Source organism: Megalops cyprinoides, chromosome 12 (assembly GCF_013368585.1).
Source record: "Megalops cyprinoides isolate fMegCyp1 chromosome 12, fMegCyp1.pri, whole genome shotgun sequence".
NCBI lineage: Eukaryota > Metazoa > Chordata > Actinopteri > Elopiformes > Megalopidae > Megalops > Megalops cyprinoides.
This window is the reverse complement of record NC_050594.1, coordinates 31,584,888-31,597,947: the sequence shown is the minus strand read 5'-3', so window position 1 is coordinate 31,597,947 and position 13,060 is coordinate 31,584,888. Positions and strand designations below refer to the sequence as shown.

Genomic DNA, 13,060 nt, shown 5'->3' with positions numbered 1-13,060 from the left:
TGATGGTTAATCAGTTAGGTCATGTAAGCCGATGAAGGTTTTACAACGAATTTGAAATTAAAGTCACCCAGTGTTTAAGCTCTCTATTTCGTATTGCAAAGTTGCCATAAGCACTCTGAATACCCTAAACTCGACACGTTATGAGGCCGGACTGCTGACGGTTGTATTTCAGAAGTTCCGCCAGCAGTTCGGCCAGTGTTTCCCAGCGCTTGCCATGCTGAGCTATCATTTTCAGGTTTCATTAAGCTGTTACTTGGAAACTGAGCTTTATTTGGCATCTCTGCATTTAATCTGCTATTGTTATGTGCACAAAACGTGCTGTTGTGCTAATATATGTGCAGACTGAATGTACTCGTATTAAGATTATTAAGATAAATTAAGTCGTTATTAAATATATTTAGTTTGTTTTTCCCCTTAAAGAGATACATTTTTCTGAATTAGGTACAGACTGCTTAGTTGTTCTGTTGCTTGTCATAGGACCCATGGAACGAGTACTCTCAATCAATAAAACTGTGTACCTGTCAATATCACGAATTATTTTAAGGGGCTTAGATGAATAGATGTGACTCACATAAATACCGTTATTGGTATCTTTTAAAACAACAAACGCCCGAAAACCAACATTTCTAGGAAGAACTAACACCATCAGTGACGTCGGGTCTGCATCAGTATTCTGTTCAGTCCAAACTTACTGCTGTTAAACTGTAGTACCAGGTGTGCCCCAGGACCAGGAGTTGTGTAAAACTGCAATACATATATGATCTACGCGTAATATAGATTAAATTGAATGTGCGAAGAATAATCTTAAACCGGTTTATCTGATGAGTTGAAATCAATTTGGAACTGCGTGATATCGGTCAAATTGAAAATGGTCGAAAAGACCATTTCAGTGAGATGATGCGTTTACGTGTATGTTACAGGAAGGTCTTTTAATCGACGTCCAATTGTATTTTTTTTTTTTTACAACTTTCAGCTGAAAACAAATAAATAAGGTTGTTTCGGAACAGACCTTGGTAAGAAAGTCTGTCATTTTAAAGGTGTGCACTCAGCAAGTTAGGTCTGAGGTTAACACCTTTAAAATGTCAGTGGTCTGAAGGGTTTTTTTTTCACAGAGACCCAGACAGTGATTGGGCAAAACTTTCCACTCTTCAACTGACATCACAAAGATGGATGTGGGTGTCATCACCATTACATCAAGTGAATTTTAGGAGGGGCAAAATTCAGATCACATTGTCATTTTTGTGTGAATATTCAATAAATTTAATCAGTTTCACTTTTACACTGTACAATTGTTGCATTTCATTTCAATGTAGAAAAGCCTATTTTAACCAGTGTAACAAATGGATGTGTGAAGGTACAGGCTAATATGCCACACACAATGGGCAGTGTTCAAATTCATTTTCAAAGAGCTTTAACTTGAAGCTCACAAAGCTGTTGTGATGTTACTGCATAGGATGGATTTGTACACATCATTGACTCCTATAACAAATACCTCAGTGTAGCTGCTAATGTGAATGAAGACCAGACAGAAACATAAGCTAATTCCAGCGTCAATGCTGAGAGACTTTTGAAAAATCTGTGAATGTCTTTGTGAAATCCTGAATCCCATACAGCAGTTCACAGTTCAGTTCACAATTGCTACTGTGTGTAAAACAATCAATATATACAGCTGAATGAAAAAGTTACAGAAGTGTTGTGATGGCATTATGTGTTAGCTCAACTGATTCCTGTGCCATTGTCTGGATAAAATGATGTACTAGTTTATTAAGCCCTGGCAGCGCTGTTCCTTTCCAGTAAGTGGAGTCACATCTATTCCTCACACGAAAAGTGTACATATGACTTCCTACTGCTGTCCTCCTGCAGTTTCCCCCTGAAATGTTGCAGTGTCAGACCCTCTGAGGCTCCCCCGCTTTGACATCTGTCATCGCTGAGCCCCAGCCACACTGTCTTAGGTTAGCGATGGCTTCGTCACTGTGTGAAACCTCAGTATGTCAGTGAGGAACATGGAGCTCTGCTGCTTGCGGGGCAGGAGAATTTTGCGTGACACATAGCCTGCCATAGAGAAGGGAGGAGAGTGGCTCAAATGCTCAAAACGTGTGCGGTGCATTACTCATTTGGCTGGTGGTGGTGGTGGTGTCAGCTTTGGAGTATTGATGAGAAAGATGTACATTCTGAGTGACTAATGTGGCTCATGGCTCAAAGGGGTGTCCAGGAAGAGGTGGACTATTACAGCAGCCTAGATGGGCGGCTGAAAGGTGAAGGAAGCACATTGTGTCTAATTTTTATCTTTTTTTTTACATTCAACCTTTAGTTTACTGGAAATGATCCCATTGAGATTCAAAATCTTTTTTTACAAGGGAATCTTGGCCAAGACAGAAGCAAAAAAGCTAACAATGGACAATCAATATATCAAATACAGTTAAATAATACTAATTAAGAAGAGAATACAAATAAAAATTATATCTGAATAAGAATGAAGAGATAAGAAGCGCATAACTGCACATAATTACAGCTCAATCATTACTAGGCTAGAAGCAAGAGCAATCAACATCCATATCTTCCTTGATCAAAACAAGTCATCCAGAGTAAACAGTCAAGGTGGATTTTGCATTGTAGTCGTTTCTGTGACCAAGGTGCAAAGTAGCTAAATGCTTTCTCACCAAATACAGCAACGCTTTCTAGAATGCTAAACACATCCAAACAGAAAAATGCATAAGGTTTCCTTAAACAGGGGTGAGATTGTCAGCAGCAATGCCCTATGAATCTCACAACAGCTATGCAGCAACTCATTCCTCTGAAGCTGTTGCTTTGATATTTAAAATATTTAATTCAGTTGGAAGGTTGTGGGTGCATGTGGGGAAGAAAAAACATGCATTTGGGATTGAATTTAAATACACTTCTCTCGTGCATCCAAGCCTGCTGTTGACAGCTAAGGAAGCATAAGATGTCCTTACGAGGGCTGCATCATTTTTTGATCCTCATGACAGAGATTCTCTGTGACAGACTTGATCATGCTTTCTGAGTGCACCATTCCACCAGCCACCCCCTCCAAGAAAAAAATTCAAGCATGAAGGAAAGTAACATCAGACAGATTGTAGAGCCCCAATTTGTGACATTCCAAAAACTCGTGGGGAGCATGTATTGGACAGAGGATTCTGCACAAAACTTTATTAGTGAAGTTAGTGACTGACTTTATCAGGGGCTGTTTCTTATGTTCTTTGGTAAATTTATGTAAGAAGACAAGTTATACAGGAGTGTGTCTTTGATTTAAAGCTCCAAAATGGTGCACTTCAAAAAGAAGAGTGCCACTAGATGAAAGAATTGAAAAGAGTGTATTGCAAATTGTTTCTTCAGAAAGGCAAATTATTCCAGATGTCCCAAAATTTGGCTGCAGTGTGCACCTTGGGCATTTGCACTGCAGTGTGTTTGCCCTCCGGTATTTGACTATGCTCCACCTATTCTTGGTAGTGCATGGGGATTGACAGAAGATGAGGTCAAGTGAGTCTGGAACTTCCTGCTGCACTGCAAAGGTCAAAAGGCAAACCAGAGGGAGGTGTGGTGGCCAAATGAACAAGTGATGAGCTGTTAGAATCTTTTGCAGCGTTAGGTAGGTGTGCTGACGGTAATCAGTGCAAATCCAGAGCTCCAGGTGTCTATGTCATTTCAGCGCCGGTGTTTTCATGATAAACACCCATGAAGTGAAGTAAGGTGGGCAGGTTTTGGCGGCTGTGTTTTTGAATGTGTCAGAATGCATCTCAAACGCTTTAAAAAAGTCCCGATTTTTAATTTTCTAATGAAAAACGTCTGAGCGTTGCTGGTGACAGGTTCATCTGGTATTATTCCATGAGAATGTTATCGATCAAAAGCCACCCACGTGAGCTGCCTCAGCAAAAGGCCGAGGAGCCCTTCCTCATGCTGGGCTGTGTGAGACAGCTGGATCAGACCTCAGGTGGAGACAGGGGTATACATCACATCCCGGCCCATTTCGCCCTAGAACAATATGTCTGAGTCCACTTAAACCAAATCTGCCTTTTTAATCAGCTTCTGCATTTTTGCACGCTGTTATAGAAGGTCTAATGCAGCCTAAATGAAATACTTGCCCTCCTTCTGGAGAATTCAAAGCTCTTTAAAATTCCTCCGTGGTAAGTCGCTTGCAGAACATGTTTTGTGTGTGGGAGGACTGTACTGTGAGGCAGAATTTGTTTTCACTCCTTTTTTCTGGGCTCACAAGTAGACCTTGATACAACGCCGCTAAACTGCACACTACAAAATAATCAAAACAGCAACCATGGCAATCCATGACAGCGACAGGGTGATGATTAATTATGATTTTTTTTATATGTCTTTTTTTTTTTTGCATTTACCACATAGACAAAGACACATTATTATCACAGAGCTCACAAGTATTTCACAGCTCTTGCTCTGGGTTGACATATTTTGAAATCCTGTACACAGAGTTTAAGCTGACTTCCAACATGAATTTTCAGCATTGGTTGGTTCATTCAAATGAATTGTGCTTGCGCATTTCTGAAAAAAATTTCCGCACAGCTTGTGCAGTTTACTTTAATAAGCAGCCATAAGCCGCGATTCCTTAATGTCAACACTGAACATGATTTCTGATCTGTGGTCTGATGGGAGTGCACTATGCGTGTGGAGGCTGAGTGGAATTTTTGTGGATGGCGGACAGCCCCTTGGCCCTCCCCTTCCCCCACATGCTCGGGGTGACCCCTGTCTGAGGCAAGTGTTGCCATGCTTGAAATCACAGCCCCCACTGCCACCGAGACTGATCAGCATGCCAGCTTAGAAAAATTTACTGCTCGGTTCTGCCTGTTTTTGGCACATCACTTTTGGCCGATGAGGTGCGGGGATTTTATATGCTCGTGTATGTGGACACGCTGCTTCACTGTATCATTTATAACGTGTATTTGAATAAATAAATCGGTTGAAAATAAATCTGTCTCTGAAAGGCTGCATACTCAGTTGAAAGGAAACATTGAATGTGACAGTGTGACAAATATTAGAGAGTAGTAGCCGTGATCTCATCTTTTAAAAAATGACCCCTTTCTGGGTGAATGGGTCACAAAATTGTAAATATTGTTCTTCACTCTCACCTCAAAAATAGTGGGCTTTTTGTGGGGTTTTGGGCAACTCTGCATTCCTGTATGTTTGTGAGAAAAGTTTCCACACATGTGACTTCCAGTCCTGTGTTTCTTACTCTGTTGTTACCAGAAACCACATCAGCCACTGCATATACAACAGAGAGAGAGCGCGCGAGAGAGAGAGAAAGAGAGAGTGAGAGCGAGACAGACAGAGAGAGAGAGAGAGAGAGAGAGAGAGAGAGAGAGAGAGGAGGTTGCATGAGTGAAAAGAGTCTTACTCATTAAACAGACGAACAAGTGCATACGCGCGCGCCAAAAGCAGAAGTGGAGATTGAGGAGGGGTTCGAGTGACGCACTTGGCTATGGCTCAGGGCTCTGACAGCAACGACGCATCTTTCACCAGGTCCCCGTCTCCGAGCAGCAGGCAGGTAAGCGAGCCTCTCTGCCGCGTCAACTGACACCTGCACAGGATCTGTGTTCAGCCAGAGAGGGCTTCAAGTAGGGCTTCTAGAAAATCTCTGTGTGGAAAGACGCCTCTGGCAGACAGTACGTAGAGGGTCCCACCTGTTTGTTCGCGTGAGCTGCAAAACGATGTTTGCAAAAGCTCTTCAGAAGAGTGCGTTCAGGTTTGCACATCACAAACCAAACTGTTCTGCGGTAGCTCTCTCTCTGTATGGCACATGCAAAGACCTTGGACCTCTTACAGGTCAGGCCTCATTGTGACTGCCAACTTCTGTGCAGGAAACTGGTTCATATTTGTAGGCGCAGTTCTCCTGTCACACACAGACACCAGCGACAGCAGAGCTCGTCTTATTACTCAGTCATTGCTCAGAGGGCAATGTATAGTGGCAGAAATCTTAGGGAGCCTAGCTTGACTGAGACAAGTTTATGAGCTGGGATCAGATTTCTGAAAGCTGGAATGTGGTGAATTTTTTGTTTTTTTCATAGGAATGAAGTTTATATCCTAACTGGGAGGATAGTTTTGGTGGTGGTAGTGAAGGGGAGGGGTCCCTGTCCCTGGATTTCCCCTTGTGCATTGGGGACAGTTCTGTAACCACGACAGTAACCATCAGATTCAGTAGAATTACTACTGCTTTGAACATGCAGCCAACTTAACACAGGAAGGTGGACGTCCGCTCTTAACATTATTTAGGTCTCCCTGGATAAGGGCACCTCCCAGCTAAAGAGATAATAGATTCCAAATAAAAGGGCCAGATGCTGAGAAAAATTACCCCTCTGCCAGTGTTGCCTCTGTGAGCCGAGCATGATGTGCAACCTCATTAAAGAAATTCACATGGCACTACAGAATCGGTCTGAGACCGTTGAAAACGTGACACTCACAAGGTGAAACTGGGTGTGTTCTGAGGAAGTGCCCAAACTGACAAAACTGGAAAGCCTCCATATCAATGTGCTGCTGTCAGGCTAATTGTTTTATTCAGAGGTCAGATCCATGGTCAGTCTCTATATAAGTTGAACTCAGTGCTCACAAGGGATCACCATTCAAACAAAAGACATGTTAAAAACACTTACACACCACATTAAGTTACACTACATCAGTGTGGTTATATTGTAGCTCACAGTTACAATGTAGTTACTACCTAATGGCATGTACTCACCCTGTTGTTACATAATGATTTGCTGCACATAACTAACATGTGGAACCTTACAAATAGCAATTACAATGTACTTTTATGTTTAATGGCACAAAATCAGTCACAGTCTGGTATAGTTGCAGTTTAATGTAAAGTACATTCAAATATTCTTCTTTTTTGAGAAATAGCTGATCTCCATGCAGTACTAGTTCCAATACATTGATTTTCCAGAACAATCAGTATAGACAGTATATTCATGTACTTTGCTGGTCTAAATCTAAAGCCTGGGCCCTCTCACACAATGCATGCAGTGTTTGGTTAGATCACACTATGCAAGGAAACCAGTTGCTCTGAATGAGGCACACATGGCCTATTTCAAGTGTGTGGTTATTCTACTATGCTTCATATCTCACAGTCTGTGTGGCAATTGTACGACAGTCATATCTCCCCTATGGATGCCAACTCTTTTGTGTAACATTTAACACTGGCTTGTGAGAGACAACTTTCCAGCGTCGCTTAGGACCTAATTCTCCTCCATCGCTGTTCTCATAAACTTACACTGGAGTTCTCATCTGATAAGCAAAGCACTTCCGTGTTATTCAGCCTTCAAGAGATGGTTGTCACCATGGGTGGAAAAGATAACGTGCATTTCGTTCTTTCTAAGAACTAACACCTCTAGGTCCTGGTTCGCTTCCTCTTTCTTGACAAGTCCAGCTTGTGGACAGATTCTGCAGAGTAGCCCTGGTAAATCTGCTGTCTGCAAATATTTTCCCAAGGGTTGTATTTTCTTCAGTTTTGCAGTGCTTCAGTAAGTTCCACCACTGAAGTTTACAATATGCACACATGCATATGAAATTTTTTCACAAGGTCATCTCATGAGTGTTTTGTTAATATGTTGTACATCTCATCACAGAGTCTCAAGATTAATTTAGAAATACATGCTTCCTTCTTTCTGAACCAGGTAGAAGCATCTTTAGTATGATACTCTTTCACAATACTATTCCATGTAGAATCCCACCCTTCTCCCCATCATGTCGAGGTCATTGGTTTGGCAACGTGACCTTTGAACCTTACCTCTCTCCCAAGGACTCCTCGGATGATGTGAAGAAAGTGATGAGGAGGGAGAAGAACCGCATCGCTGCCCAGAAGAGTCGGATGAGGCAGACACAGAAGGCCGACAGTTTGCACCTGGTAAGGAGTAGGTCCTGTCCACAGACTCCTGCTGGACAGGGTTGGGCGGTAGGCTGACCTGTGGTCAGACAATAGACGGAGGCCTTGCTTTTGTAAGAGGCCTGGGCCAAGTTCAGCATATTTGTGTAGTTTGTGAAAAATGAAAAATATCACGGGGCATGGATCCATTCATTTAAAGATAAAACAATGAATTAAGCAGAGGGGAGGAGTTCTGGGAATAATCAATTAACATCTGATGAATCAGGCACCTGTGACTGGTCAAGAATTGCCTATTTCTATAATAGCAGGGGGGGTTCAGTTTCAGTGTTTAAACTGACTTCAACCCCAGGAGATATTTTACAGATCAAATCTAAATGGGACCTGGAGCTGTGATGTTTGTAAAACCCTTGCATGTGTGAAGCCAGAGACTTTCTCTGGGCTTGCATTGCACAGGCAGCTTAAGAAATTCCACTCCATTTTAAAGTACTCGGACCCTGCAGAATAATGTACCACTGTTGATTAAAATCTAAAAGACTGCTCTGTGAGCATATTGGTGTTATAACTAGAATGCAAGATGCCGTATGGTGCTGTGTCATCCGAGCGGCTTCTGTTGTGATGCTGCATGTAGCAGACCCTCACAGTGTTTACAGCAGGCTTTTGGATCAATTAACAAGGTGTGGGTGACAGTCCCTTCTGAGAGCTGCCATCGTGTACGGATGGGTACTGTGAAATCTCAGTCTGAACCAACGGCTCACGAACCAGTACCTCCATTATGGGCCGCGATGCTGTGAGGGCCGTAGCATGTGCCCAGTTGGAACGCTCATGCTCCCATAACATTGCTGCACTTTCTGAGGAATGAACACTGCTGTTTTTTAGCGGCGTGGAAGTGAGGACGGCTTCTTCCACATTGCAAAGATTTTGCAGACCATTATTTGCATTAACTGTCCTTTTTAGCAGCTGTGTCCTGGTCAGGTGAATGTGAATATTTCAAACCCAAAGTGAAGACTTGACTTCCTTTCAAGCCACAGGATCTGTTCATTCAATAGGTTTAGCGTACAGTTTTTACTCACTGGCTTTCACTTCACTTATTCATACAGAGGAACTATTTCCGGCCATGGCTCCGGTGAACACCCTGCTCTCAGGGCTATTGAGAAAACGAGCCATCAATAAGGCACTTTCACTTCTCAGTGCTTAGTCAGAGAGAGTGAGGACACCAGCAGACCTGCCATAAACATGAGCTGGGGGGGTCGCTGGAAGGACATAAAATGTACTAATGACGGGTCCTAACAAGCGTAGCAGCACAAACAAAATGTTTTATCTTGGCTAAAATGCATAGTATGAAAGAAATAATCATTAGTCTTTTAACAAAATAGGTGATTATTGTCAAAGAAGTATCCTGTAATGTGAGATTTCTTAGAGGTAAACCCATTTTAGCTGGTGAAGAATGTGCAGACATATTGCTGATGTCATAGGCCGATGCAGCTGATGCCATGGTGACAACCAAGCACCATTTTTTAGTTGGCCTGCTACTCTCAGAGCCATCAGCGTTAACATTTTCTCAACAGCTGAATTAGCAATGCTATGTCCTCCCTGTTCATAACCTACATAGAAGAAAAAAACCCTGACAGGAAATCTGGCTAGTGCAAAGGTAACGTCAGGGTGTACAAAGAACTGAAAAACAAGTGGAGCGGAGTAGCCAAGTTAAATTCTTCTGATCAGACTTTAAGCTTTGCTTTACCATTGTGCTATCCATAAATAACTGGGGAAATACCACAGTATCACCGAGTTTCTAAAGAAGAGTGTTAGTTCATTCTCACTGGATCTGCTGGCTGCATAGATAAACTGAGATGACATGGGTCTCACATTCTTTCTCATTTCCCCATTGCTTGAAGAGGTGATACATGTGTTTTACTTCAGGTTGTCCTTTGCAAATGCATACTGAATTGACCATTAACTGAAGCAGAATTTTTCTGCTATTACACTTTGAATGTAAGAAACTTACAACAGTAAGACTGAATTGTTCATCCATCACCAAAATATCACCAAGGGAAGCTTTCGCCCAATCTAATGCAACTCACTGAATGTTAACAGACGTTTTCCTGTTGAAAAAGCTGGTGTTAATCTTGCCATTTGAACATATGAGACAAATGTGGTGGAAAATAGCAGTCAGTATCTGACAGTGACCTCACTATGTGTCACCCCTCCTCCTCTATAGGATAAGGGGTTGGCATATTTCATCTGTTTCCTGCACTGCTTGCAGGACATCAGCAGCAATTGTGCATCGTTCTTCAATTAACATCTTTATTAAGTTTCCTTCTTTATAAAGACAACAGTAATGAGAGAGACAGGGAAAGAGAGAGAACATGAAAGGAAAAAAACCAAACCAATGAAACACTGAAGAGTGCAAGGCTTTCATGAGTGCTAAGTGATGTGGGGGCGGAGGGGGGTTCAGTGAAGGGGGACCTTTTAACCATGCTAAGCTCAGTGTATTCTGTGGTTTCAGTTTCATCAGCACACATGATAAACAGGAAGCTTAATTTTCCCTCCCTGTGACACGTTTCCTGTCAAACCATGTTGGTTTTTCATCTTATTTTTTCTTCAATGAAAATGCGTTTTAATCTGGTGGTGGGCAGATACAAGCGTGAAGCTGTCATTTCTGGTAAGGCGTGTGCACTGACACGCTGTTTGGGCAAGTGTGTGACGTAGGTGCTGGCTGCCGGCGGGGTTTACCCTAGCCCTTGTTTACAGTAAGTTCACGGTGTGGTACCGCCTCTCCATGGTGTATCAGTCCCATCAGCGGAGCCAAGTGGAACCTTTATCTGATTATCCCACACTTCTGGCACAGCAACCACCACCGCCATTCTCTGAAACCCAGGTCTGGTTTCTGTACGACAACAGATAGTGGCCCAGTGGCACATTTAGATACTCTCTGTTCAGGAAACACCACAGCAGGGCAAACTGCCGAGTTTTTTCACTTACTAAGATGTTGCTGCTCATTTTACACATGTGGAGCTCTGCTGAAAATACGTTTACCCCCCAAAACAGAGGGAGTCCTTCACTAAAGACCTCTTTATGGATTATTATAACAATTCAGTCAGAAGGAGAGTGCTAAGTACTCATTACAGTACTAAAAAGCACAGGCCACAGCAGGGAATTTGTGTGCTGTTTGATAAACTGAGCATAGAGGAGTGGCTGAACAGCTCCTTGCAGGACACCAAATGCTAGAAGATCAATGTTTCCAATGTAAACATCTATACAAACTTGTATTAATTCAGAGACCTTTCCCATTAGCTTACTGTACATAGTTTAGCTTCACAGTTTAACTGTAACCTCATGGTCCTTCCTTGCAGCAAAAAGTCCAGCTCATGGCCCCCTGCTTTTTTCTTCCAGGAGAGTGAGAACCTTGAAAAGGAGAATGCTGCCCTGAGGAAAGAGGTGAAGCAGCTGACAGAAGAGGCAAAGTACTTATCATCTGTGCTGAGCAGCCACGAGCCTCTGTGCTCTGTGCTGGGTTCTCAGTCCACTGACGTCCTCTACTCTCCACACCATGGTGCCTTCCACCAGCCACACGTCACCTCGCGCTACCAGCACTGACCACCGGGGGAACTGCTACTGTCATGGAGTGTTGTGAAGATGGTCCATCTCCTCAAGGCCATATGGGATTTTGAAACACAGGAAGGTGGTCTTACAAGTGTGCATATTTGACAGAAGCAAACAGCCATTACTGGTTGCCATGCGATTTCATGTGGGCCAAGTCCTAGAGCTGACATATGGTCAGATATAGTGTTTTAAAGGGTAAGACAATCCATGACTTGACTGTTACACAAACAAACACAACCATTCTCAATGTCATATCATTAAAGATGATACACATTAAATCAACATAGCCTTGTGGGATAAGTATGATTTTGAATGTGTATAGTGTATGCCCATTTCAGTTTGTGGCAAAAGGATCAATTTGTGGCACAGAACGACTACTTTACTGTAACAGGGTTTGTATGTAAAAAACAAAAATGAAGACCACAAATTTGTGACACAGGGTATTATTGTAGATGTCATAGCCTAGATATTATAGATTTTGGTTCTTTCTTGTCCTTTATATGTAGATTTTCAAACTTTTTAAAATGTTTTATTTATTTTAAGAGTGATATTATATCAAACCTGAATATTTCATAACCTGACATTTCTTACCTTTGTGTTATAGTTCAGTTTCAGTTTGGCTTTCTTATTCATGGGGAGTATTATATGGCAAACTCATGACAAACATTTACAAGATTGATTTTTGAAAATATCAATTTTTTAATTTATACTGTTTAGCGTACAAAAGAGTCATTTTTGCTGGTTACATTCATCATAAAAGAATGTTTTAGAGTAAATATTGCAATGTCATAAATACCTCAAGATTTTAGTACAAAACATTTGACAATGCTTTGAATGTTTTAAAACTCCACGGCAGAGTAAGAATGTACTTTGTGTTATTTATTATGAAATTAAATTGGGTACTCTTATACAAATGAACTCAGTTGATATACCATTGTCTCTCTATCCGGTTACAGTGTATTCCGTTGCAACCGTTCTCCAGTGGTTTCTATGTTGAATGAACCAGACTTGTCACAGCGTGCTGAGCAAACACAGACTGGTGTGCACAGGAACAGGAGTATTATACGGTTTTAAAGATTATCTACGTGTCCTGTTGTTGGCACATCACCCTCAAATGAAAGCCAAGCAGCAGGCCACCATCTACCTGAAACATGCTCTTTTACAGATAAACTGTTCATTGCCTCTGAGTTTTACTCCCTTAAAACACTTCAACAGTGCGTTACATGTAGATCAACATCCTAAGTATTGGTAATGTAGAGATGTACAGTCTAGAAAATCTAGAAGATCTCAACACTTCAAGGGGTCACTTGCCTGACCCCTAACTGATGAATTGTCTTAACATTTATAGTAATTGGATTATAGTTATGATTGTTCACTGATTATTAATTCAAGTCAAAAAAAATCCACAAAAGATATTTGTGTCTCAGTGGGGACAGGGTTTCCTTCTCAAGCCAGAGAGGTAAATTGTGGTCTTGTATAGTGTGCAATATTCAGGACCCATATGAAAAATTATGCTGTATGTTAAGCAGAGGTGGACACCCTGGCTTCAGAAAGTAAAAGTCCTACCATGTATTTGTTCTAGCCATTCACTAAACAAGG

General features: G+C 41.8%; 1 protein-coding gene across 1 annotated transcript; it reads left to right on the top strand.

The window, feature by feature from the left end:
- The first annotated feature begins 5,402 nt into the window (after window positions 1–5,402).
- LOC118787491 (basic leucine zipper transcriptional factor ATF-like) lies at window positions 5,403–11,877 on the top strand. Its single transcript, XM_036543071.1, has 3 exons — window positions 5,403–5,527; window positions 7,778–7,882; window positions 11,252–11,877. The coding sequence occupies exons 1-3, from the start codon at window positions 5,462–5,464 to the stop codon at window positions 11,453–11,455; spliced, it is 375 nt and encodes a 124-aa protein (XP_036398964.1). The 5' UTR covers window positions 5,403–5,461; the 3' UTR covers window positions 11,456–11,877.
- Window positions 11,878–13,060: the final 1,183 nt, after the last annotated feature.

Bases quoted from the DNA above. Each gene is read 5' to 3' on its own strand.
- LOC118787491 (XM_036543071.1), top strand. From the start codon at position 5,462: ATGGCTCAGGGCTCTGACAGCAACGACGCATCTTTCACCAGGTCCCCG. The intron at 5,528-7,777 runs GTAAGCGAGCCT...CTCTCTCCCAAG, and splicing joins CGTCTCCGAGCAGCAGGCAG to GACTCCTCGGATGATGTGAA. The intron at 7,883-11,251 runs GTAAGGAGTAGG...TTTTTCTTCCAG, and splicing joins AGGCCGACAGTTTGCACCTG to GAGAGTGAGAACCTTGAAAA.